The sequence below is a fragment of the Sinocyclocheilus grahami genome, unplaced genomic scaffold (genome assembly GCF_001515645.1).
Source record: "Sinocyclocheilus grahami isolate Dianchi unplaced genomic scaffold, SAMN03320097.WGS_v1.1 scaffold13.1, whole genome shotgun sequence".
NCBI lineage: Eukaryota > Metazoa > Chordata > Actinopteri > Cypriniformes > Cyprinidae > Sinocyclocheilus > Sinocyclocheilus grahami.
In genome coordinates this window covers 1,430,806-1,452,974 of record NW_015505192.1, presented here as the reverse complement: position 1 = coordinate 1,452,974, position 22,169 = coordinate 1,430,806, and the positions used below count along the sequence as shown (strand labels likewise).

Genomic DNA, 22,169 nt, shown 5'->3' with positions numbered 1-22,169 from the left:
TCTTCTCAAACCTTGTCTGTGGTGTAAAAACACCCCTGGCCAAATGCCCCCAGAGGGCATCACCTCCCACTTTGATAATTACTGTAGTTACCATGTTCTGAACATCACATCCTTTCTTTTTCCCTTAGATGTAATCTATCTAGGTTATTGAATAAAAATATTTGGACTATTTTTAAAAAATTACCTCAATTTAGCACCAGCAAACTCGTTAGCTAGACAGTTAGCATCAGCTAACATTATTGACTTATTTTCAGCATGGCTATGAATAAACATTTGTCTACTCGGCTAGTTGATCCAGATACATAGTAACTTAGGCTATGTGTGCTGACAAAAAAAATAAAAAAACAGACGTCACATAGGGCTAAATTCATAGCATTTTAGTAAAACTGCTAACGTTACAGCAGCGGGGAAGATGAACGTGCATGAATTATTTTATTTAATCTGTGTTATTTTAATGTTTTTTGACCTAAAACATAGAGACTCTGATGTTAATGTGTCTGCATTCAAGACTTAAACAGATCACCCTTTACAGCAGATTTAGTTCACAAACAACTGTTAATCCTAAAATTCGACATTATAACTTACTTTTAACAGCATCAGACGCGCTCGCGCTCACAAGATCTCCTGGTTGTTACTTGTGAATTCAGTTCACTGGAGACTCGCACTAAACGGTTCATTTGAATCAGTGAGTTGTCGACTGCTGCAATCGGATCATTCCAATTCGTGAATGAATCGTTTGGTGCGATTTGCGAACCGATTTAACGGGTTCAATGAAAAGAATCAGTTCGTTCATGAATCAGACACTGCTTCTGCGTCTGGAGCATGTGATATATTATAAGGAGTAACGATAAGTTTGATGAAATGTAGTGAAGTAAAAAGTACGATCTTATGCTTTGAAATGTAGTGAAGTAAAAGTAAAAGTTTCTCAAAATAAAACTACTCCAGTAAAGTACTGATACTTGAAAAATGTACTTAAGTACAGTAACGAAGTAAAACTACTTCGTTACTGTCCACCACTGGTGAAGAATACACTCTTTGTGAAGAGCTAAGGAGCATGTCCACTTGACTTTCAGTGTAAAGGTTTCCGTTTAATCAATAGTGTTGCTTATCAGACATTAGCTGGATATATAATGTATAAATGTGTTCATGTGATGTGAATGTTCCCATGCTTTAACTGTAAATAATGTACTCTTTGTTAACTGCTTAAAGAATTTGAACACATGCAGAGCATAAAGTCTCCTCGGGGCCTTCATTAAGGAGATTATGAATTTATGAGGGTTATGAAGCTGTTTATGAAGTTGACTGTTTCTCACTGTGGGTTCTGGCAGACTTCAAGAATAGCTTGGAAACAGCAGCTTACACTATAATATTACAATTTACACACAACAAACAAGACAGAAAAGCTGACCTTACCTGAGAAAACAAACACACACACAGAGAGAGAAACTACAGATCAGAAGGGTCATCAGACATCATCTTTATACAGGCATGTTTACAGTAAATACATAAACAGGACCTGTGTTGGTGTGATAGGAGTCATGTCTGATTTAGGATGTGCACAGAAATCATCTGCGAGCTGTGAAGACTGTTTTTGCATGCTTTAAACCAAAGATACATGTGCATCTACACACTACCGTTCAAAATTGTATTTTATTTTTTAAAAGAAATCAATACTTTTATTCAGCAAGGATATATAAAATTGATCAAAAGCGACAGTATGACATTTATAATCTTACAAAAAAAAATCGTATTTCAAATACAGGATGTTCTTTTGCTAAAAAAATTATTACAATGTATTTCCACAAAATAAAGCAGCACAACCATTTTCATCATCATCATCATCATTATTGTTATAATTATTATTAACAACAACAACAACAACAACAATAAATAAGAATAATAATAAATCATTACATGACTCAGCGCTCTCAAGTTCACATCAGTCCTGTCCCATTCACACAACCAATGACATTTAGCTGTCGGTGAGACATTCGTTACATTAGTCAGTGCCAAAACACACAATTTTTTTCCATAAATAAACACTTTTATGAGATCATATTGATCAGATGCCTAGTTAGGAAAGAGTTTCTGATAGGCTAGTGTCCTTCATGGGTCGTTCTGGGGTTACAAATTTAAGTCTGCTTAGTCTGAGTGACACTGAGGTTGGTGCCAGGCCCAAATTGGAAGAGAAAAGCCAGATGAGGATTTCTGTACACGCTTGAGAATGGAAAGCTGGAGGCCCATCAAAAAACACTGTCCTACTCTCAAAGCTAAAGAATGTATAAATACATACTTTGTTATATACAATTTCTGTAACATAAATACATTTCAAATTAAATAAACTTATTTACATTATATGTACATTCAAACTCAAAAACTCTTTATACAAACAAAATCACAAGTATGACAATATATAATTAATTATGTAAGAATATAAAATAAAATAAAAATGAGTTTATCTTTTAGATAGATAAAAGCAAATAAATATATGTATAAAAACACTTAAAATATACAGTATATAATACTGTATATGCATTTTTAGTCATATGAATTATATGAATTATACTTCCTGACAGCCAGAGGGAAATTGCTTGGTTTAGACAAGTAGGACATTAAATGCTCAATGTATTTTAAAGATGAAGCCCTGTCCTGTAAATGGCGACTGTGACTCATAGCTATGAAGGTGACCTGCTGAAATTGCTCTCTTCATTAGAGCAATATGTCTCTTAAAATTACTTTAAGAAAATCAATAGCCATACTTCAGCATTATAATGTTTGCACGGTGACAGCTGGATTTGTTGTTGGCTGGTTTGCATTGACTGTGGAGCCTGTGTTGGTCTTCTTTAGGAACTTCAGGTGTACAAAGAGTAAAATTATTTTTGGGATTGCCAAAAATTCATTACATATTATATCAAAAATATAATCGAGGTGCTAAGTGAACCCCTGTCCCAAATGTTTAATTGAAGTAGACTTTGAAGCATCCTTGAGGTCCACAGGACCATAAAATATCCCATTTGTCACTTTGTGTCCGTTATGCATCCTCAATGCATTTTTTAAATTAAATTTCAAAAGTCAAAGCATTAATTCACTCCCTTGTTGCCAGAGAACAAGTTTGGGAGAGCATGGTTGAGAATCAGCCATCTTCGCAACCAAAGCAAGACTATGAGCTTCAGCATGGTGTGGTAAATCTATAAACAAATGGATGCATGATCTCTGAGCTTGTTCAAGAAAGAACGCACCTTTTAACATAAGCGATGCGTTTTCTCTCTGTTTGCTGCTTTGTGTTTCACCGCAGGAGATGTGGCGATGGCTTGTGGTATAAGGTCAGCTGAAATTGCTCTCTTCATTAGAGCAATATGTCTCTTAAAATTACTTTAAGAAAATCAATAGCCATACTTCAGCATTATAATGTTTGCACGGTGACAGCTGGATTTGTTGTTGGCTGGTTTGCATTGACTGTGGAGCCTGTGTTGGTCTTCTTTAGGAACTTCAGGTGTACAAAGAGTAAAATTATTTTTGGGATTGCCAAAAATTCATTACATATTATATCAAAAATATAATCGAGGTGATAAGTGAACCCCTGTCCCAAATGTTTAATTGAAGTAGACTTTGAAGCATCCTTGAGGTCCACAGGACCATCAAATATCCCATTTGTCACTTTGTGTCCGTTATGCATCCTCAATGCATTTTTTAAATTAAATTTCAAAAGTCAAAGCATTAATTCACTCCCTTGTTGCCAGAGAACAAGTTTGGGAGAGCATGGTTGAGAATCAGCCATCTTCGCAACCAAAGCAAGACTATGAGCTTCAGCATGGTGTGGTAAATCTATAAACAAATGGATGCATGATCTCTGAGCTTGTTCAAGAAAGAACGCACCTTTTAACATAAGCGATGCGTTTTCTCTCTGTTTGCTGCTTTGTGTTTCACCGCAGGAGATGTGGCGATGGCTTGTGGTATAAGGTCAGCTGGCGAGAGCTGTATCCTGACATCCCAATACCCACAAGGCCTAACAGCATGGCAAGGCGGGGTACAACGGGCCCCTCCCTCTGCAAACCGGTCCGCGCCGCCTGAGTCTAAAAGCAAAAGGTCAAAGGTCAGTGTTCATGGGTCTTCTATGAGCATGAGATGAGAGAAGATCGATCCAGGAAGCAGTTCTCAGAAATACATGCTATTTCAGACAAGTTTATGAAGTATTACTGAATTTCCTAGATCAGGATTAAGACTTATAAGAAGCTTATCAACATAAATATAGTTTCATAGCAGTTTCCATGAATACGATTTAAAGTGCAAACAATTGAGTGTATATTACACTCAACTACTATATAAAGTGCTTCCAGTTTGAACCTTCCCTTAAAAAGGGAAGAATAATTTATATCATGAAAAACATTATTAATGGAAACAAACACCAAAATGCCAACGGTGCTTAATTCCAGCCGAATCTGTTTCCTAAAATAGCTACAAAGAGAGTTTTAGAGATTTGGAGCAAGCGTCTCATGTCATTGGGCTCGAGATCCATTTTCTTGTGGATACAAGACTGTGATTCTGATATAAAATAAAAAAAATAAAAAAAACTTTCAAATTCCAAAGGGAAACAATTACTGCAAATATAGTTATTTCAGTGTTTTTTATTGATTTTAAATCAAGTAACAGTTAAACATTTGAAATATAAATTAATTTGCTTTATAAATTAATAACAAATAATATTTCTATTTATTATTATTATTATTATTATTTATTTGGTCTAATTTGGTCTCATCTGTATCTGCTTTACTGTGATTTATTCTGCCCTACTGTATCTCTTATATGCTCAGTCACTTTGATTTTTTAGATGCTTACTTGTATATCAAACTACATACATTACCATACATTACAAGAAATTATGATAAATGCAGCACTATTATTTATTAGCATCACGTTTTAAGGTTTTACAGTTTATTTTTTTTCTTTAAATCTGTTTTTAAACAGTTTTCAGTTTTTAAATCTTAAGAATGGCACGATGAACACAATTATAGAATTCCAGCTCAACATTTATTCACTTATATGGGTATTTGACATATGTGACAAACTGTACTTTAATGTAAAACTATTTTACATTATGGAATATTGGAAGTATTTGCTATTGACTGTTCAAATGCGGAGTTTTGCGCATCGTGTGTGTGTGCACAAGAGAGAGAGCGTGAGAGAGAGAACAAGAGAGAGAGAGAGGGAGAGGGGGTGGGGGGGTCACATCACAGTGGAGTCAGCTGTCTTAACCGTGGCTTGTGTACTGCACACATACCAGCTTCATCACTGTGTCTGTCACGCGACTCTGTTCCCCTTTCAGGCTCTGTCTTTACATTTATTTTGAAAGATGAAGCTCACGATTATGGTAAGGGGCGTTACATTTCCGACGAGTGCTTGCGGTGTTCGGCCAATCACAATGCACTGGGTCAGCTGGCCAATCAGAGCAGACTGCGCTTGTCAGAAGGAGGGACTTTGTAGAAAACGAAGCGTTTGAGAGAGGCGGGGCATAGAGGACCTACAATAATGTACAGTATTTGAAAAATAATGTGTTGTTTGAACATTAAAGCATGTCAACATATTCTGTTACACCAAATACACAAAATAATGATCTTTAAAAAAGCATCATATGACCCCTTTAAGGCAAAACACTACAGGCAAAATCATTGTTTTTGGGCCAGTTTTGGAATATTTTGCTTTCATAAAATGTCTTTTTTTCAAAGTAATGGCTAGAAAATATGCATAATACAAATTTAAGTGCATATTTTATTACACTTGATCTGTTACTGTTAATTACAAGACATATTTTAAGGCAGTTTTCTCAAAATTAGTTTTATTCTGATGCACTGTGTCTGAAATCTCCACTTCAGTCGCAATTACTTTCTATTTTATTCCTCTCTCTATTTTTAGAGAGGGTTTTGTTCATATAACTTTGCCTGTTTTATACAACATTTTATTCCTGATAACATAGTGAAGATGTAGAATTTTTCTGCCTGTTGTGTTGACAGTATTTTCTGATTTATGGAGTAAGGAAAAGAGATCCAAAACCCCCTCTGTAAATACCTTTTAAATCTAATATGTCAACAAAATGAAACAAGAATATCAACCATGGCTTTATCCAATGTTCAGATTTCTGTTCTGGAAATGTGTGCAAATTTAATTTGATAATGTCTCGTTTGCATATTTAAATATAACATTTCAGAAACAAGTATTACAAAAAGTTTGTCTTAATGTTCTGTGATTAATCAGCTGGGGAAGTATGATGATATTAATATATATATATATATATATATATATATATATATTTTTTTTTTTACCGTATTCACTTCTGCTCTCTTGTTTTAAAGAAATAAACTTGCGAAGGCAAAGGGTAATTGTAAATTGTAAAAAAACAAACAAAAAAGAAATCATGGTAAACTTAGGTTACCACTTATAGCACTCAAAATATACACTCTTTTATACGTTAATTGAAATGTTAACCTAAAATCTTGATGATTGTTGAAATTTAAGTCCATGTTATGCATCTTTGTTTTGGGATTTAATCCTGTGATCTCGTGTTTTTGAATGAATGCAGGTTCTTGGACCTCTTGAATTTAAGATGAAGAGACGGGCACAAGCATCAGACGAGCCTCTGAAGAAGAGGAAGGCTGTCCGTGAGGACTCCTCTGATGAAGATGAGGAGTCTTCTCAAAGAACCACCAGTCAGGGTTAGAGAGGAGTTTCCTTATGGCACTTTACACTGTGATGTTCGCGTGTCCACATACTTAGATTATACAGTGTAAGTTTCTGTAAGCGTGTCCCATTTTTTGTCTCCCAGACTCAAGTCAGAGTGAGTCTCTCAGCGATGTTGAGGACCACAAACCCAGTTTCTCCAGGCCTTCTAATTCCCAGAATGCCGAGGGCAACGATGCCTCTTCTGAAGCCTCTTCCAATTTTTCTATGTATAACAGAGTCTCTCAGAAACTCATGGTAAAATAAGCACCTCCTGTTATTCATTTTACTGTCTTGTCAGCCTGTTACATGCATATTAACACATTAAAATGGTCTCCTCCTCTCCTTCCTTCAGGCCAAAATGGGTTTCAGAGAAGGCGAGGGTTTGGGAAAGTTCGGTCAAGGGCGGAAAGAGATCGTAGAAACATCGACCCAGCGTGGGAGGCGAGGTTTGGGTCTGACCCTGAAGGGCTTCCAGGGTGACCTCAATGTAGACTGGCAAGATGAGCCGGAGGTACGCCAACATTTCCAACAGTGTTCTTCAGTTTTAAAACAGAAACCTTAGTAGTCCAGGACCATTATTTCTCCCTCATCTAATTTTTACTCTCAGCCAAGTGCTTTAGAATCAGTGACGTGGTTTCCAGAAAGTTCTCCAGAGATCCCAGATGCAGATGAGCTGAAGGACTGGATGACTATGGGCCAGGTATTGCAGCACATATTACCTGATGAACTGAAATGATTTGTTTTAGATCAAATGCTTATTCTTTTACGGTAAAAAAAGATTAGTCATCATCTGACTAAAGTTATTTTTGCTCACTTATTTGTTGTCTCTTGTTCACATGGGTCTGTGGTGCAAACAGTGTTTTATAAATATTAGCTTGACTAATAAACCTCTGCATCTCATAATTGGCTACAATAAAGACCTCACCAACTGTAAATGGGTAGTTGACATGAAAATGCATGCCATGCTGTTTTTCATTTAAACATTTGATCATTCTTTTACAATTATTATATGCTGGGTTCCCTTCCAAATGTTTCCCATTTTTGAAGCACATTTCCATCTTATTTATCTGCATTTTGACTCCAGAAATTTCACCTCAGCCTAGTGCGCATAAATGCATATCAAGTGCTGCCATGTTTTCTTTAGTAAAAATTCAAAATTTGCATGAAAATTATTTAGATTGAAACCCACTTCTTCATGCCACTTTTATGACCTTGTATGATTTAAGAGATTAAATCAAATGTTTGTACTTTTATAAATTAATCTCTCATACTGTAGTACTGCCATGCTGTTTTTCATTTAAACATTTGATCATTCTTTTACAATTATTATATGCTGGGTTCCCTTCCAAATGTTTCCCATTTTTGAAGCACATTTCCATCTTATTTATCTGCATTTTGACTCCAGAAATTTCACCTCAGCCTAGTGCGCATAAATGCATATCAAGTGCTGCCATGTTTTCTTTAGTAAAAATTCAAAATTTGCATGAAAATTATTTAGATTATTTTAGATTTTTTACCTGTTACAAAAAAGGGAAATTAAAATGGTGAGAAATAATGTGACAAGTTATAGTATGTAAAATGTATGCTTTCCCCTTTTTTTCACATTAATATAAATTCCCTAATACACTATGCTCAAAAGTTTGGGATTGGTTAGATTTTTTTTTTTAAATGTTGTTTTTTGCTTGTTGAAAGAAGTCTCTTATGTTCACCAAGGCTGCATTTAAAGAGTAATATTGTGAATTAATTACAATTTAAAATAACAGTGTTTTATTTTAAAATGTAAAAAAAAAAAAAAAAAAAAGCTAGACTGTTTCTCCAGTTTTCAACGATCATTCAGAAATCATTCTAATATGCTGATTTGTTGCTCAAGAAACATTTCTTATTATTATCAATGAGGAAAACAGTTGTGCTGCTTAATGTTTGTGTATATACTGATACATTTTTCATTCTTTGAATAGAAAGTCCAAAATAATAGCATTTATTTGAAAATAAATATCTTTAATATCTTTCTATAAACATGTTTACTATCACTTTTGATCACTTTAATGTGTCTTTGCTCAATAAAAGTATTAATTTCTTTAAAAACAAAATCTTAATGAATCTGAACTTTTGAACGGTAGTGTACATTCATATAAAAATGTTGTTTATCAGCTTTCCATGTTTATACCAATACCTATGCTTATATTTTTAGAAAAAATTAAAAATTGATGATGAAACGGAATTTTGCTCTGAGAATCTACTGCATCTCCTTCTTCGCTGCAAAGTGAGTGTGTCAGACATTTCTTATGTTTCTCCAGTCTTGCATAAGACCAAAACACATAGTGCTCTGTGTCTTGTAATAATGTAACACGTCATTTTATTTGTATTTCTTTTCAGACTGTGTTTGATAACTTGGAGGGGGAGGAGATGAGGCGAGCGCGTACTCGGTCAAACCCTTATGAAACAATCCGAGGGGCTTTCTTTCTCAACAGGTGGGTGGCGTCTCCACATGCATACAATGTAATAAGAGAAGCATATCTTTTCTAAATTTCTTTCTCTGTTTTCTCCTCAGAGCTGCTATGAAGATGGCGAACATGGATCATGTTTTTGACTATATGTTCACTAACCCAAAGGATTTTCAAGGGGTGAGACCACAGTTACACAAGCTGTGGCATTATGGATTGAAATAAGTGCTGTAATTAAATTTCTGAATTGGATGTCTGTGTGTGTAGAAGCCCCAGACGCGTGATAAGGATGGTGAGTTGCTGTATTTTGGAGACGTATGTGCAGGACCAGGAGGATTCTCAGAGTATGTGTTGTGGCGGCGGCACTGGCATGCGAAAGGTTTCGGGATGACGCTCAAAGGAGCCAACGATTTCAAACTGGAAGATTTCTATGCTGCTCCCAGCGAGCTCTTTGAGGCCTATTATGGTATGCATGAACAAAAAAACAACAATCTAACATTTTTACTGTATCGATTAATGTAGAAATACACAACAAGGCAGCACAAGGGCTGCATAATAATTTGCTCTGTCTTTTTAAGAAAAGATTGTAGTGATATGCCAGTCATTTTTTAGAGAAAGCTGGATAATGTGTTGTTTTTCAGACAAAAATTCTTAGTGTAGCAGTTTTGAGGAGTATGAAATAAAATCAAATGTAAAAAATAGAGAGTGCAAAAGTTTGGCCACCCTTTTCAATTGTGGTGATTCGAATACCTGTAGTCACTTAATGCTGATTGATTGCAACTCAAAATTGATTTGAATGGCTCAATGAACATTAGACTGAAAACACAGGTGCTACCACACTGCAAAAAATGGCTTATCTTACTTTACTATTTTTGTCTTGTTTCTAGTCAAAATATATATTAAAAAAATTCTTAAATCAAGATACTTGTACTAAATAAGCCAGTTGACTTAAGATATTTTAGGAAACGAAATTAAGTGCATTTTGCTTAAAACAAGTAAAATGATCTGCCAGTGGGGTAAGTAAAATATTCGTAAAACAAGAGTATTTTACTTACCCCACTGGCAGATCATTTTACTTGTTTTAAGCAAAATATAAGATAAAAGATAAGCCATTTTTTGCAGTGCAATCATGAAAAAGGGTATTCAAGGTGTGCTTCTCTTTGCTTCTCTACTGGTAAGTAGCAACATGGGAACCTCAAAAGAACTCCCTAAAGACTTAACTAGGATAATTCATCAATATCAATTAGGAGAAGGATACAAAAAGTTATCACAAAGGTTTAAGGTCTCCACAGTCAGAAATATAGTTAGAAAATGGAGGGCCACAGGAACAGTCCTTGTGAAGGAAGGTAGGCCGAGAAAAATATCTGAAAGGCGAAGAATGGTGAGAATGGTCACAGACCACCTCCAAAGAGCTCCAAGAACATCTTGCTGCCGATGGTGTCGTTGTACATCGTTCCACAGTCCAGCGTACTTTGTACAAAGCACAGCTCAATGGAAGGGGGATGCGGAAAAAGCCTTTTCTGCGTACTGCCAACAAGCAGTCTTGTTTGAGGTATGCAAAGGCTCATCTGGACAAGCCAGAATGATTTTGGAATAATGTGCTGTGGACAGATGAAACTAAGATAAGAGTTATTTGGTCACAACCAAAAGCGCTTTGCATGGGCGGAAAATGAACACCGCATTCCAGGAGAAGAACCTGCTCCCTACTGTAAAATTTGGTGGAGGATCCATCATGCTATGGGGATGTGTGGCAAGCACAGGTACTGGAAACCTTGTCAAAGTTGAGGGTCGCATGGATTCCACCCAGTATCAGCAGATTCTTAAGAAGAATGTTCAAGAATCAGTCAAGAGGTTGAAGTTACAATGGGGTTGGTTATTTCAGCAGGACAATGATCCAAAGCATTGTTCCAAATCTACCAAGGAATTTATGCACAGATACAGTGTTCTAGAATGGCCATCCCAGTCCCCAGACTTGAACATCATCGAAAATCTATGGAATGATTTGAAGTGGGCTGTCCATCTTCAGAAACCATCAAACCTGACTGAACTGGAGACATTTTGCAAGGAAGAATGGTCCAAAATACCTGCAGCCAGAATTCAGGGACTTATCAGTGGCTATAAGAAGCGTCTACAGGCTGTTATTTCGGCAAAAGGAGGCTCTACTAAATATTGATGTAATTATTCCATTGGGGTGCACAAAGTTTTGCACCTGTCTGTTTTTGTTATGACTCGCATTGCATTGTTTCTGTTGAATCAATAAATGTTATTTCAGAACTGAAATGTTACTGTTTCCATAAGGTGTCAATTATATCCAAATGAAGTTGCTGCTTCGAAAGCCCAGCAGATTATAAACTTAAATTATGATAATTACCAGGGGTGCCCAAACTTCTGCATAAAACTGTATTAAAGGGGTGGTTGATGAGCTTTTTTTCGAAAGCTTGATTGTGTTTATGGGGTGCAGTGTAATGTGTTCATGCTTCGTTAAAAAAAGTAAAACGCATTATTTTCACACATTTTACCTTTATTCTACACCACTGTTTCCATTCTCGTTAAAACGGTCTGTTGAGTTCCTGGTTCTATGAAGCCCCTCCCTCAGAAATACGCAATGGGCTCAGATTGGTTAGCGGGCTCAGTGTGTTTGTGATTCGCTCGTGTTTGTGTGTGCTGTCTGCATAACTCATAGTACGGGCGTATATCGAACATTTTTTCTATCGTTATCGCAGAAGGTATACCATCGATAAATATCGATACCGTTTTATCGCCCAGGCCTAGATTCAGACTACATTTTTTTTAATGTTGTGTGCTTGCTGTGATTCAATAGAAAGACTTTACTGTGTGTGCTATTATTTTCTCTATTTGTCTCATTACATTCAGTTCAAGCTTGCAAACACACTTTTTTTATTTAATTTAATCTAATTGCAGATACACTATTTGGTAAGATTAGTTTTTATCTGCTCTGTAGATAGTTGTGAAACTCTGGAGTTAATTGGTAGTTCAAATTGGATTGTGTTCATTTGAGATTAGCAGTTTTATTCCATAGATGTTTGAATGGAGGTCTGGATTTTTATGGACCACCATTTTTGGGGATTTTTGCGTATGATTTGGCCATTTTCTTATTGAAAGATGAGTTGTTGTCTTGGTTAAATTACTCAAAATCCTTGTTTTCCTCAAGGATGTTTTTGGTTTCACTCAGTCTATTTTTTTCCCCTTCCTCTTCATGAGTTTTCGTTCCCCTGATGTTGAAGAAGTATCATTAAAACTTTATCGTGCTCCACTCTAGGGACGTTCGACATCAGTAGTGCATCTTCTATCTTTGTCATGGAACACTGTATCTTCTTTTGGCTTACCATAGGTCTCATGGTTTTTCTTCAGTCCCAGACACTCAGTTTTGGAGGACAGCCAGTTCTTTAACAGCGGCTCCAAATAATCTCATCTCTTTAATGATGTCTTTCTCAAGGCTTTGAAGATTATTTAATGCCTTTTCTTGCCTTGATATTATTGTACAGCCTCTTGTCTCAGATCTGTTTGGATTTTATCTTGGGATGCACCCAGACAAGTCTATTTATTCTGAAATCCTAATTAGGAAGGTAATTATGTGACTGAGTGAAGACTTGGTTACTTGAGAGCTCATTTTAGCTGTATCAAATCAACGGTAATACTTTTAACGGTTCTAGCATTGAAGAGCCATATTTTAAAACCTTTCTAGAGTACATCCTTTTTTTTTATTTTTTATTTTATTTTATTTTTGGAAGTCCACTTTTTTTAGTCAAAAGTTTGTACGTTTAGTTTTACATGAACATTTTTCTATTGTTTCTCTTTAATTTTTTATTTGAACAGGCTTTTTTTGTTACTGTGCCTTTAAAATTATATAAATGAGCTATGTTGTGATTGGTTGTTTTCAATTATATGGTCTATTTAAATAGATGAATATTAATTATTTAAACACTTTTGCTTCAACTTCTCAACTCAAAATCTTTCTGTTTTACAGGAGGCCATTTTGTGTGCAAGACGTTTGACCTGTTCACACCGTTCAGCGTGGGCTTGATTTATTTGCTCTACCTCTGCTTCGAGAGGGTCTCGCTGTTCAAACCCGTCACCAGCCGGCCTGCCAATTCAGAGAGGTTTGTGTTCATCGTCCATGACTCACTTTGAGAGCGTGAGAGAGCTCCTGGCAATGGACACTGAAACTTCTATATACCTGGGTTTCTCTGTTCAGCATATTAATATATACTTTTTTTCTTGACTTGAAAATGCAGAAATTGGCTGAAACTTCAATGCTATATTTTATTTTTTATTTACACTACCAGTCATAAGTTTGGAATAAATACGATTTTTAATGAAAGAACTAGTCTCTTATGGTTTATATACACTACTGGTCAAAAGTTTGGGATCAGTAAGACATGTAATGTTTTTTAAAGAAGTCTCTTATGCTCATCAAGGCTGCATTTATTTGATCATAAATACAGGAAAAAACAATAATTTTGCAAAATGTTATTACAATTTAAAATAATGATTTCTATTTTATTATACTTTAAAATATAATTTATTTCTGTGATGCAAAGCTGAATTTCCATCAGCCGTTACTCCAGTATAAAGTGTCACATGATCCTGCAGAAATCATTTTAATATGCTGCTTTATTATTATAATTATCAATGTTGGCAACAGTTGTGCTGCCAAATATTTTTTGGGAAACTCCGATATTTTTTCAGGACTCTTTAATTAATAAAAAGTAAAAAAGAACAGCATTTATTCAAAATATAAATATTTTCTAACAATATAAATCTTTGCTATCACTTCTTAACAATTTAACACATCCTTGCTGAATAAACGTTTTAATTTCTTTCAAAAAAAGAAAGAATAAAAATGTACTGACCCTAAACTTTTGAACTGTAGTGTATATTGTTAGAAAAGATTTCTATTTTAAATAAATGCTTTTCTTTTTATCAAGGAATCCTGAAAAAAAGTATCACAGGTTCCCAAAGAAATATTTAGCAGCACAACAGTTTCCAGCACTGATAATAAATCAGCATATTAGAATGATTTCTGAATGATCATGTGACACTTTATACTGGAGTAATGGCTGATGGAAATTCAGCTTTGTCATCACAGGAATAAATTACATTTTGAAATATATTAAAATAGAAAATGGTTATTTTACATTGCAATAATATTTCACAATATTGCTGTATTTTTAATCAAGTAAATGCAATCTTGGTGACCATAATTATTCTAAACATTTGGCTAGTAGTGTATGATTCATTGTTTGTTTTTATTGATTCTATTGATTATTGATTTTTTTTTTTTTAGATCAATTCCGATATATTTGCACTGGCATAGTGGGACTTTTTTAATAATAAAACTGTAAAACTCAAAATTTTACCCTATTTATTTAGTTTAACGCACATTCCTGGTCTTATTGTACACACTATTATTATTATTATGCTTATACAGAAAAAGTAAAATGTTTGAGTAACGTCACATTATTATGTTACAATTGATTATTGAGCATGTGAATGATTTTTACTGCTGTCTGCTTGCAGATATGTGGTGTGCAAGAGTTTAAAGCCAGGCACCGATGCTGTCAGAGAATACATGTTCACCATCAACCTGAAACTGAATCAATTCAGACACTCAGACAGAGACGTTACTGAAGTCGTCCCTCTGGACATCATTAAAGGAGACACTGACTTCTTCCAATTCATGATCAACTCCAATGAAAGGTACCGTCATTGCTTTATGACCCTTTTTTTTGGTCTTTCTCTCTGGCTCTCTCGATGCATTCATTCATGCTTAGGTTTATTTATTGAACTCTGATCCCTTGTCTTGCAGCCATTGTGCAGTACAAATCAAAGCGCTGGCTAAGATCCACGCGTACGTCAGAGATACGTGAGTCACACATTCTTCCTCTGGTGTGTTTCAGGGCATTCATCTCAAACTTTCTTTTATTTGTTTGTGTGCACATGTCTGTAGTGTTTGTGTGCACATGTCTGAGTCTGTATAAGCATCACTAACAATGCTGTGTGTCTTTGTAGGACACTGTTTGAGCCCAGGCAAGCAGACATCCGCAAAGAATGTCTCAAACTGTGGGGGGTGAGTCCAAAAACAATAACCACGAGCTTCATAGTGGACTGAGGTTTAGTTTAGTGCTTTGTGGTGGTGTCTGAAAGATTTCAAAGAGCATTGTTTTGTGTAGGTATGTGTAAGGACAAACTGATGCCGATTAGAATGATTGAGACCTTGAACGTCTTCATCTTTGTGCAGATTCCTGATAAAGCCAGAGTCACTCATCCAACATCAGATCCGAAAGCAAAGTTCTCTGAGCTCGTGAAGGTAATAGTGTGTGTGTGGGCTTTGAGAAGTTAGCTGGGAATGTGGTAATGCTCTTGTGGATGTGATGTTCTAGAATAGAAGAGTTAAGTGGGTGAATCACATGAAGTCTATTTTAAATAAATGCTTTTCTTTTTATCAAGGAATCCTGAAAAAAAGTATCACAGGTTCCCAAAGAAATATTTAGCAGCACAACAGTTTCCAGCACTGATAATAAATCAGCATATTAGAATGATTTCTGAATGATCATGTGACACTTTATACTGGAGTAATGGCTGATGGAAATTCAGCTTTGTCATCACAGGAATAAATTACATTTTGAAATATATTAAAATAGAAAATGGTTATTTTACATTGCAATAATATTTCACAATATTGCTGTATTTTTAATCAAGTAAATGCAATCTTGGTGACCATAATTATTCTAAACATTTGGCTAGTAGTGTATGATTCATTGTTTGTTTTTATTGATTCTATTGATTATTGATTTTTTTTTTTTTAGATCAATTCCGATATATTTGCACTGGCATAGTGGGACTTTTTTAATAATAAAACTGTAAAACTCAAAATTTTACCCTATTTATTTAGTTTAACGCACATTCCTGGTCTTATTGTACACACTATTATTATTATTATGCTTATACAGAAAAAGTAAAATGTTTGAGTTACGTCACATTATTATGTTACAATTGATTATTGAGCATGAGCATTAGTGAATGATTTTTACTGCTGTCTGCTTGCAGATATGTGGTGTGCAAGAGTTTAAAGCCAGGCACCGATGCTGTCAGAGAATACATGTTCACCATCAACCTGAAACTGAATCAATTCAGACACTCAGACAGAGACGTTACTGAAGTCGTCCCTCTGGACATCATTAAAGGAGACACTGACTTCTTCCAATTCATGATCAACTCCAATGAAAGGTACCGTCATTGCTTTATGACCCTTTTTTTTTGGTCTTTCTCTCTGGCTCTCTCGATGCATTCATTCATGCTTAGGTTTATTTATTGAACTCTGATCCCTTGTCTTGCAGCCATTGTGCAGTACAAATCAAAGCGCTGGCTAAGATCCACGCGTACGTCAGAGATACGTGAGTCACACATTCTTCCTCTGGTGTGTTTCAGGGCATTCATCTCAAACTTTCTTTTATTTGTTTGTGTGCACATGTCTGTAGTGTTTGTGTGCACATGTCTGAGTCTGTATAAGCATCACTAACAATGCTGTGTGTCTTTGTAGGACACTGTTTGAGCCCAGGCAAGCAGACATCCGCAAAGAATGTCTCAAACTGTGGGGGGTGAGTCCAAAAACAATAACCACGAGCTTCATAGTGGACTGAGGTTTAGTTTAGTGCTTTGTGGTGGTGTCTGAAAGATTTCAAAGAGCATTGTTTTGTGTAGGTATGTGTAAGGACAAACTGATGCCGATTAGAATGATTGAGACCTTGAACGTCTTCATCTTTGTGCAGATTCCTGATAAAGCCAGAGTCACTCATCCAACATCAGATCCGAAAGCAAAGTTCTCTGAGCTCGTGAAGGTAATAGTGTGTGTGTGGGCTTTGAGAAGTTAGCTGGGAATGTGGTAATGCTCTTGTGGATGTGATGTTCTAGAATAGAAGAGTTAAGTGGGTGAATCACATGAAGTCTGTAATGTCAGGGTCATAATAAAAAGGAAACAAAATAAATTATATTTTTTTGTTAAAAAAATTGTAAAAGTTTTTTGGATGTTTTCCAATGACATAATTGATTTTTTTTTTAATTGTACAGTTTAAGTTTACTGTGAAGAAAATGTACTGTACTAAATTAGTTTCATTTTATCTAAAATAAATATTTTACAAAATATTTTAGAATCTAAAATGGCTGTAAAATCTAAATATATCTAAGTGAGTTATGTTCCAAATTTGAAGTTGATATCACAAAAATTAAGGTTCTTGTGAGGTTTTTTGTATTTTCCTGTCACAAATTTATAGAGTTCTCTCACAATATTACTTCTGTTAATTGGAATCTTGAGACTCAGACCTTTCCAACGATATGTGTTCTGTCAAGATTAGAAAATATTTTGATTATAAAATACTGTATTGTGTTCCATTCAATAGATTCTTAAAATCTTTTTACTTAGTCTTACAAAGATCTTAAAAAGTCTTACGTTTACCTTTATAAAACCTGCAGAAATGCTGTTTAAAAAAAACAACTTTCAATTAACGTCAGTATTTTTTGTATACAGTTATTATATTCTTATATTATTAGCGTTATATTTCCCATTGGATATCTTGTCCTCCAGATATGATTGATATTTTGACCTCACATATCAGCTTTAGTTGCTTTTGATTAGGGTTTATCATCAAAATGCAAGAATTTTTTTTGGGTGCAGAATCCAGATGGCGGAGAAGTTTGTGAAAGCTGTGTCCAAACCCAGCAGGCCAGACATGAACCCCATCCGGTAATATACCTTTCGCTTTGCGGTTGTGCTAATTGCTATGTCAGTGACAGCCCGGGGGGCCAGGAGGTCCTATGAACACCGGAGGGTGCAGTATGTAAAATTAATGAAGATACTGTGTATTACTAGAGTCTAGACAGGATCTTTCATGTTTATGATGATACTGCAAGTCAGTATGCTTGCTGTTTCAGCCTCATTCATTCATTTTCTCTCTCTTTTATTTTTTAGTGTGAAGGAAGTGTATAGGTTAGAGGAGATGGAGAAGATCTTTGTGAGGTGCGTTCCACCATTAGATTATTATTATTATTATTATTTTAATTTTATATGACTATTTTACTTAATATTATTTTTATTTTTGTTCCTCAGGTTGGAAATGAAGGTAACCAAGAGCTCGGGAGGGATGCCAAGACTGTCATACACGGGCAGAGATGACCGTCACTTCCTCCCCAGTGGCCTTTACATCATCAAAACAGTTAATGGTGAGAGAGAGGGAGGAAATAATAAGGATAATATTAGTGGAGTGCCTTGTTAAAGATGAATTTGTCAAATATTTTATCTCTTTTTGACAGACCCTTGGACAATGGCGTTCAGCAAAAGTTCTAAAAGGAAGTTTTTCTACAATAAACAGACCAAAGAATCAACTTATGCACTGCCGCCTGGTTCTGTGGCACCTTTCCAGTAAGTATTAAAGTGCCAATATGAAGTAATCCTGCATGACTTGCACTGCACTGGCAACCAATTTTGGATTGAAGCCCTGAGCAGGAAAATTACATTACATAGCTTGAATTTTCAAGAAGATATTGAATACTGACCTCTATGCAGCATCTGACCTTCAAAGAAACAAGTATCTCTCTAAACCCCCAGCATCCTTTTTAATGTCTTTTTTAATCATATTGCATTTTTCTCAAATACTGTTTGGTTATTGCTTTGTAGTCTCATTAAAGGAATGTTCTGGGTTTAAAACAAGTGGCATGCTGCGGCGTGCTTTCGATAACAATGGAAAATAGTTTTGTTGTTTATAGATACAAACAGAAGTCATGTTTATAGTAATGTACTATGAATCAAGGCATTCCAAAACATAAATGTGCAACTATTGTTTAAACATTTAAAATAATTCTTTCACAAAAATGTGTTATGTGAGCTTAAAATTGATCTGAATTGTCCTTTTAGCAAATAATTAAATGTGTAATTGAATACATAGATTACTGTTCAAAAGTTTGGGATTGGTAATTTTTTCTAATGTTTTTGAAAGTCTCTTATGCTTGCCAGGGCTGCATTTATTTGATGAAAAAATACAGTACGAACAGTAATATTATTAGTTTAAAAGAACTGTTTTAATGTCATTTAAAATGTAGTTTATTCCTGTAATGGCAAAGCTGAATGTTCATTTCTCCAGTCTTCAGTGTCACATGATCCTTCAGGAATCAGTGTAATATGCTGATTTGCTGCTTAAAGGGTTAGTTCACCCAAAAATTAAAATTAGGCTGTGTTTTACTCACCCCAGAGGCATCCTAGGTGTATATGACTTTCTTCTTTCAGACGAATCCAGTCGGAGTTATATTAAAAATTGTATTTGATCTTTCAAGCTGTTTCATGGCACTCAGCGGGTGTTGCATTGCTTCTGTCCAAAAGAGCTTAAATAAAAATCGCCCATCCATAAAATAAAGTGTCTCAAACGGCTCTGGGGGGTGAACAAAGACCTTCTGTAGCGAATCGATGCGTTTTTGTAAGAAAAATATCCATATTTAAAACGTAATAATCATTTGAATCTAGCTTGCGCTCACTGTTGTAAACAGAAGCAGTTCCGGGGGAATGACGTATGAGGTCGGCTTTGCGCATGCTCTGCTCAGAAGTGACGAACGCGGAAGCGCAGGGGAGAGATCAAGACAAAACAACGGTCACTAATTAGAAGTACAAAATGAGGATTTGTAAAGAAGAATGTCGGAGGATTTCGATATAAGCCAAGAGGAGATTGGTTTTCCTTTGCTAAAGTAAGGAAACTTTACTTCTTTTGATCCTGTAAACAAACGCTGGTTTTCACGAGACTCACCGGCGCATGCGCAGCACTGAACTCATACGTCATCAGCCCGGAGCTGCTTCCGTGTACAACTGTTGGCGCAAGCTACATTAAAGTGATTATTACGTTTTGAATATGGATATTTTTCTTACAAAAACGCATCGATTCACTACAGAAGGCTTTTGTTCACTCCCCGGAGCCGTGTGAGACTTTTTTTTATGGATGGGCGATTTTTATTTAAGTTCTTTTGGACTGAAGCAATGCAACACTTGAGTGGCATTAAACGGCTTGAAAGATCAAAGACCATTTTTAATATACCTCGACTGGATTCGTCTGAAAGAAGAAAGTTATATACACCTAGGATGACTCGGGGGTGAGTAAAACACAAGCTAATTTTCATTTTTGGGTGAACTAACCCTTTAAGAAACATTTCTTCTTATTATAAATGTTGAAAACAGTTGTGCTGCTTTATATTTTTGTCTAAACATTTTTTTCCAGGACTCTTTGATGAATAGAACTTTCAAAAGATGAGCTTTTATTTGCAATTTTGTAAGTGTAAAGGCCCGTTCACACCAAGCACGAAAACTATAAAGATAACGATAACGATATAGTTCTAAAATTCGTTCTCAATATTAAAGAATAGCATAGTTCACACCACAACTATAACGATAACGATACAGAGGAACGATATCATTGTGATCACTTTCAAAAAGATTTTTTTCCAGCTGATGAACGATAAAACACTGACAGCAATCAGAATCCATCCTGCTGTAACGAGCTCAAGAATTTAAAGTGGCAGACGCGCGTGCGCTTAGAATAAACAGACGATATCGTTCGCTGGTGTGGACGCTAATATCGTTATCTTTATAGTTATCGTTCTTGGTGTGAACGGGGCTTAAGTCTATACTGTCGTTTTTGATCTTTTTAATGCACCCTTGCTAAAGGTGTTAATTTCTTAATTTAAAAAATCGTACTGACCCCAAACTTTTGAACTAAGTGTAATTTAGTGGATTCTCATTCATAAATCACATGTATGCTTTCTTATTTCGTAACATTATTTGTTTGTTTCTCTCTATTCTTCTGTTTCTCAGTGCATGTCATCAAGACAGGCTGTTTTGGGCTTGGGAGGAAGGCGTCCGAGTTCACGACTCCCAGACGCGGGTCAACCCCGACAAACTGTCTAAAGACGACGTGCTTTCCTTCATCCATCAGCACTGTCAACAATGAAAACACACGTACACATTGCAATCACACTAAGGAACATAGCACAGACTGTACATTGTCCTCGCCACCAGGGGGCACTGTAGCTTTTACGAGAGTCCGCTGAGAAACATTCAAACTCTTCACACTTCAAGGCTTTCTCCAAAATAGCCCCTGTGAGTTAGAGGACAGGGTGTCTTGGTGCTCGATGGTGTGTATCTGCGTGTCCGTTATCTTCAGAGGAGCAAGAAACTTAGATGACATTGCTTTTCCCTTGTCCACATGTTTTTCTCCTGAGCTTTAAAATCTGCTTCCTCACATGAATTATTCCCCCACTAATCGATCGGATGTGTAGCTGCACATTCTATTCATCAGTGTAAACCAGAAGATAACCATGTAAAACAGCATGACAGTGTGCATTCGCTCTACTGTGTGCATGTGTTGCCTTGTTTTTCTCATTTTTATTTAGTTTCTTTCAGCGTTTAAAAATCTTAGACTGGGTATTGCCATTTCTGATGATCTTGGAAGAGGATTTGAATTTTAAACCTGTTCGTGATGTTGATTAGATTAAACCACTGAGGAAGTTTATTCCTTGAGTAATTGTGGTCTGCTTCATTATTCGTCTCTAATGAGTTTAAAGTCACAATGAAATAGAAGTAGCGACAGATGTTTTCTTATGTGTAATGGCTTACCGAAAAAGAAAAAACGAAGGGCGGTGGGACTAGACTCTATTCATCGGTTGTTGATTGAATTTTAAGATGTGGGTGTGACATTTGAAAGCTGTGTTTTTTTTTGTTTTAGTTTTTTCAACAAAAGCTAGGAGACCAAGACGAACGTAACATTCGATTTTATGCTCCATTGTAGGAAAAGAAAACTGTGACTGAAGATTTGGAGCTGTGACCTCTGCTGATAACACACTTCGTTTGTTTCTGCTTGCATTGAGAATCCACACAATCTGGAAGAGCAGACTGTCTGAATGAAGTGTTTGAACAATGAAAACTTACAAACGCCAGAAGAGAACTAGATTTGGGGG

At 35.7% G+C, this 22,169-nt stretch overlaps 2 protein-coding genes across 2 annotated transcripts in view; one reads left to right on the top strand and one right to left on the bottom strand.

Annotated features, from left to right (window-relative positions):
* The window catches only part of LOC107598767 (testis development-related protein), a 15,601-nt gene extending 14,996 nt beyond the window's left edge, over nucleotides 1–605 (bottom strand). Inside the window, exon 1 of the mRNA XM_016290204.1 lies at nucleotides 586–605. Coding sequence (XP_016145690.1) covers nucleotides 586–597 — 12 coding nt within the window. The 5' untranslated portion in view covers nucleotides 598–605. The remainder of the gene's footprint in view (nucleotides 1–585) is intronic.
* Nucleotides 606–6,502: 5,897 nt separating this feature from the next.
* LOC107599383 (cap-specific mRNA (nucleoside-2'-O-)-methyltransferase 1-like) lies at nucleotides 6,503–21,732 on the top strand. The gene is made up of 25 exons (XM_016290966.1): nucleotides 6,503–6,707; nucleotides 6,818–6,969; nucleotides 7,067–7,225; nucleotides 7,322–7,414; nucleotides 8,906–8,977; nucleotides 9,091–9,185; nucleotides 9,266–9,338; nucleotides 9,426–9,624; nucleotides 10,620–10,710; nucleotides 10,809–11,026; nucleotides 13,147–13,279; nucleotides 14,700–14,879; nucleotides 14,989–15,045; nucleotides 15,192–15,249; nucleotides 15,421–15,489; nucleotides 15,563–15,576; nucleotides 16,230–16,409; nucleotides 16,520–16,576; nucleotides 16,723–16,780; nucleotides 16,952–17,020; nucleotides 17,801–17,922; nucleotides 18,148–18,195; nucleotides 18,286–18,398; nucleotides 18,489–18,597; nucleotides 21,028–21,732. Exons 1-25 carry the CDS (start codon nucleotides 6,569–6,571, stop codon nucleotides 21,161–21,163), a joined length of 2,694 nt encoding a protein of 897 aa, XP_016146452.1. The 5' UTR covers nucleotides 6,503–6,568; the 3' UTR covers nucleotides 21,164–21,732.
* Nucleotides 21,733–22,169: the final 437 nt, after the last annotated feature.

Excerpts from the sequence above, each read along its gene's own strand:
- LOC107599383 (XM_016290966.1), top strand. The coding sequence starts at position 6,569 with ATGCAGGTTCTTGGACCTCTTGAATTTAAGATGAAGAGACGGGCACAA. Across the intron at positions 7,415-8,905 it reads ACTGGATGACTATGGGCCAG|AAAAAATTAAAAATTGATGA; the intron begins GTATTGCAGCAC and ends TTATATTTTTAG. Across the intron at positions 18,196-18,285 it reads ATGGAGAAGATCTTTGTGAG|GTTGGAAATGAAGGTAACCA; the intron begins GTGCGTTCCACC and ends TTTGTTCCTCAG.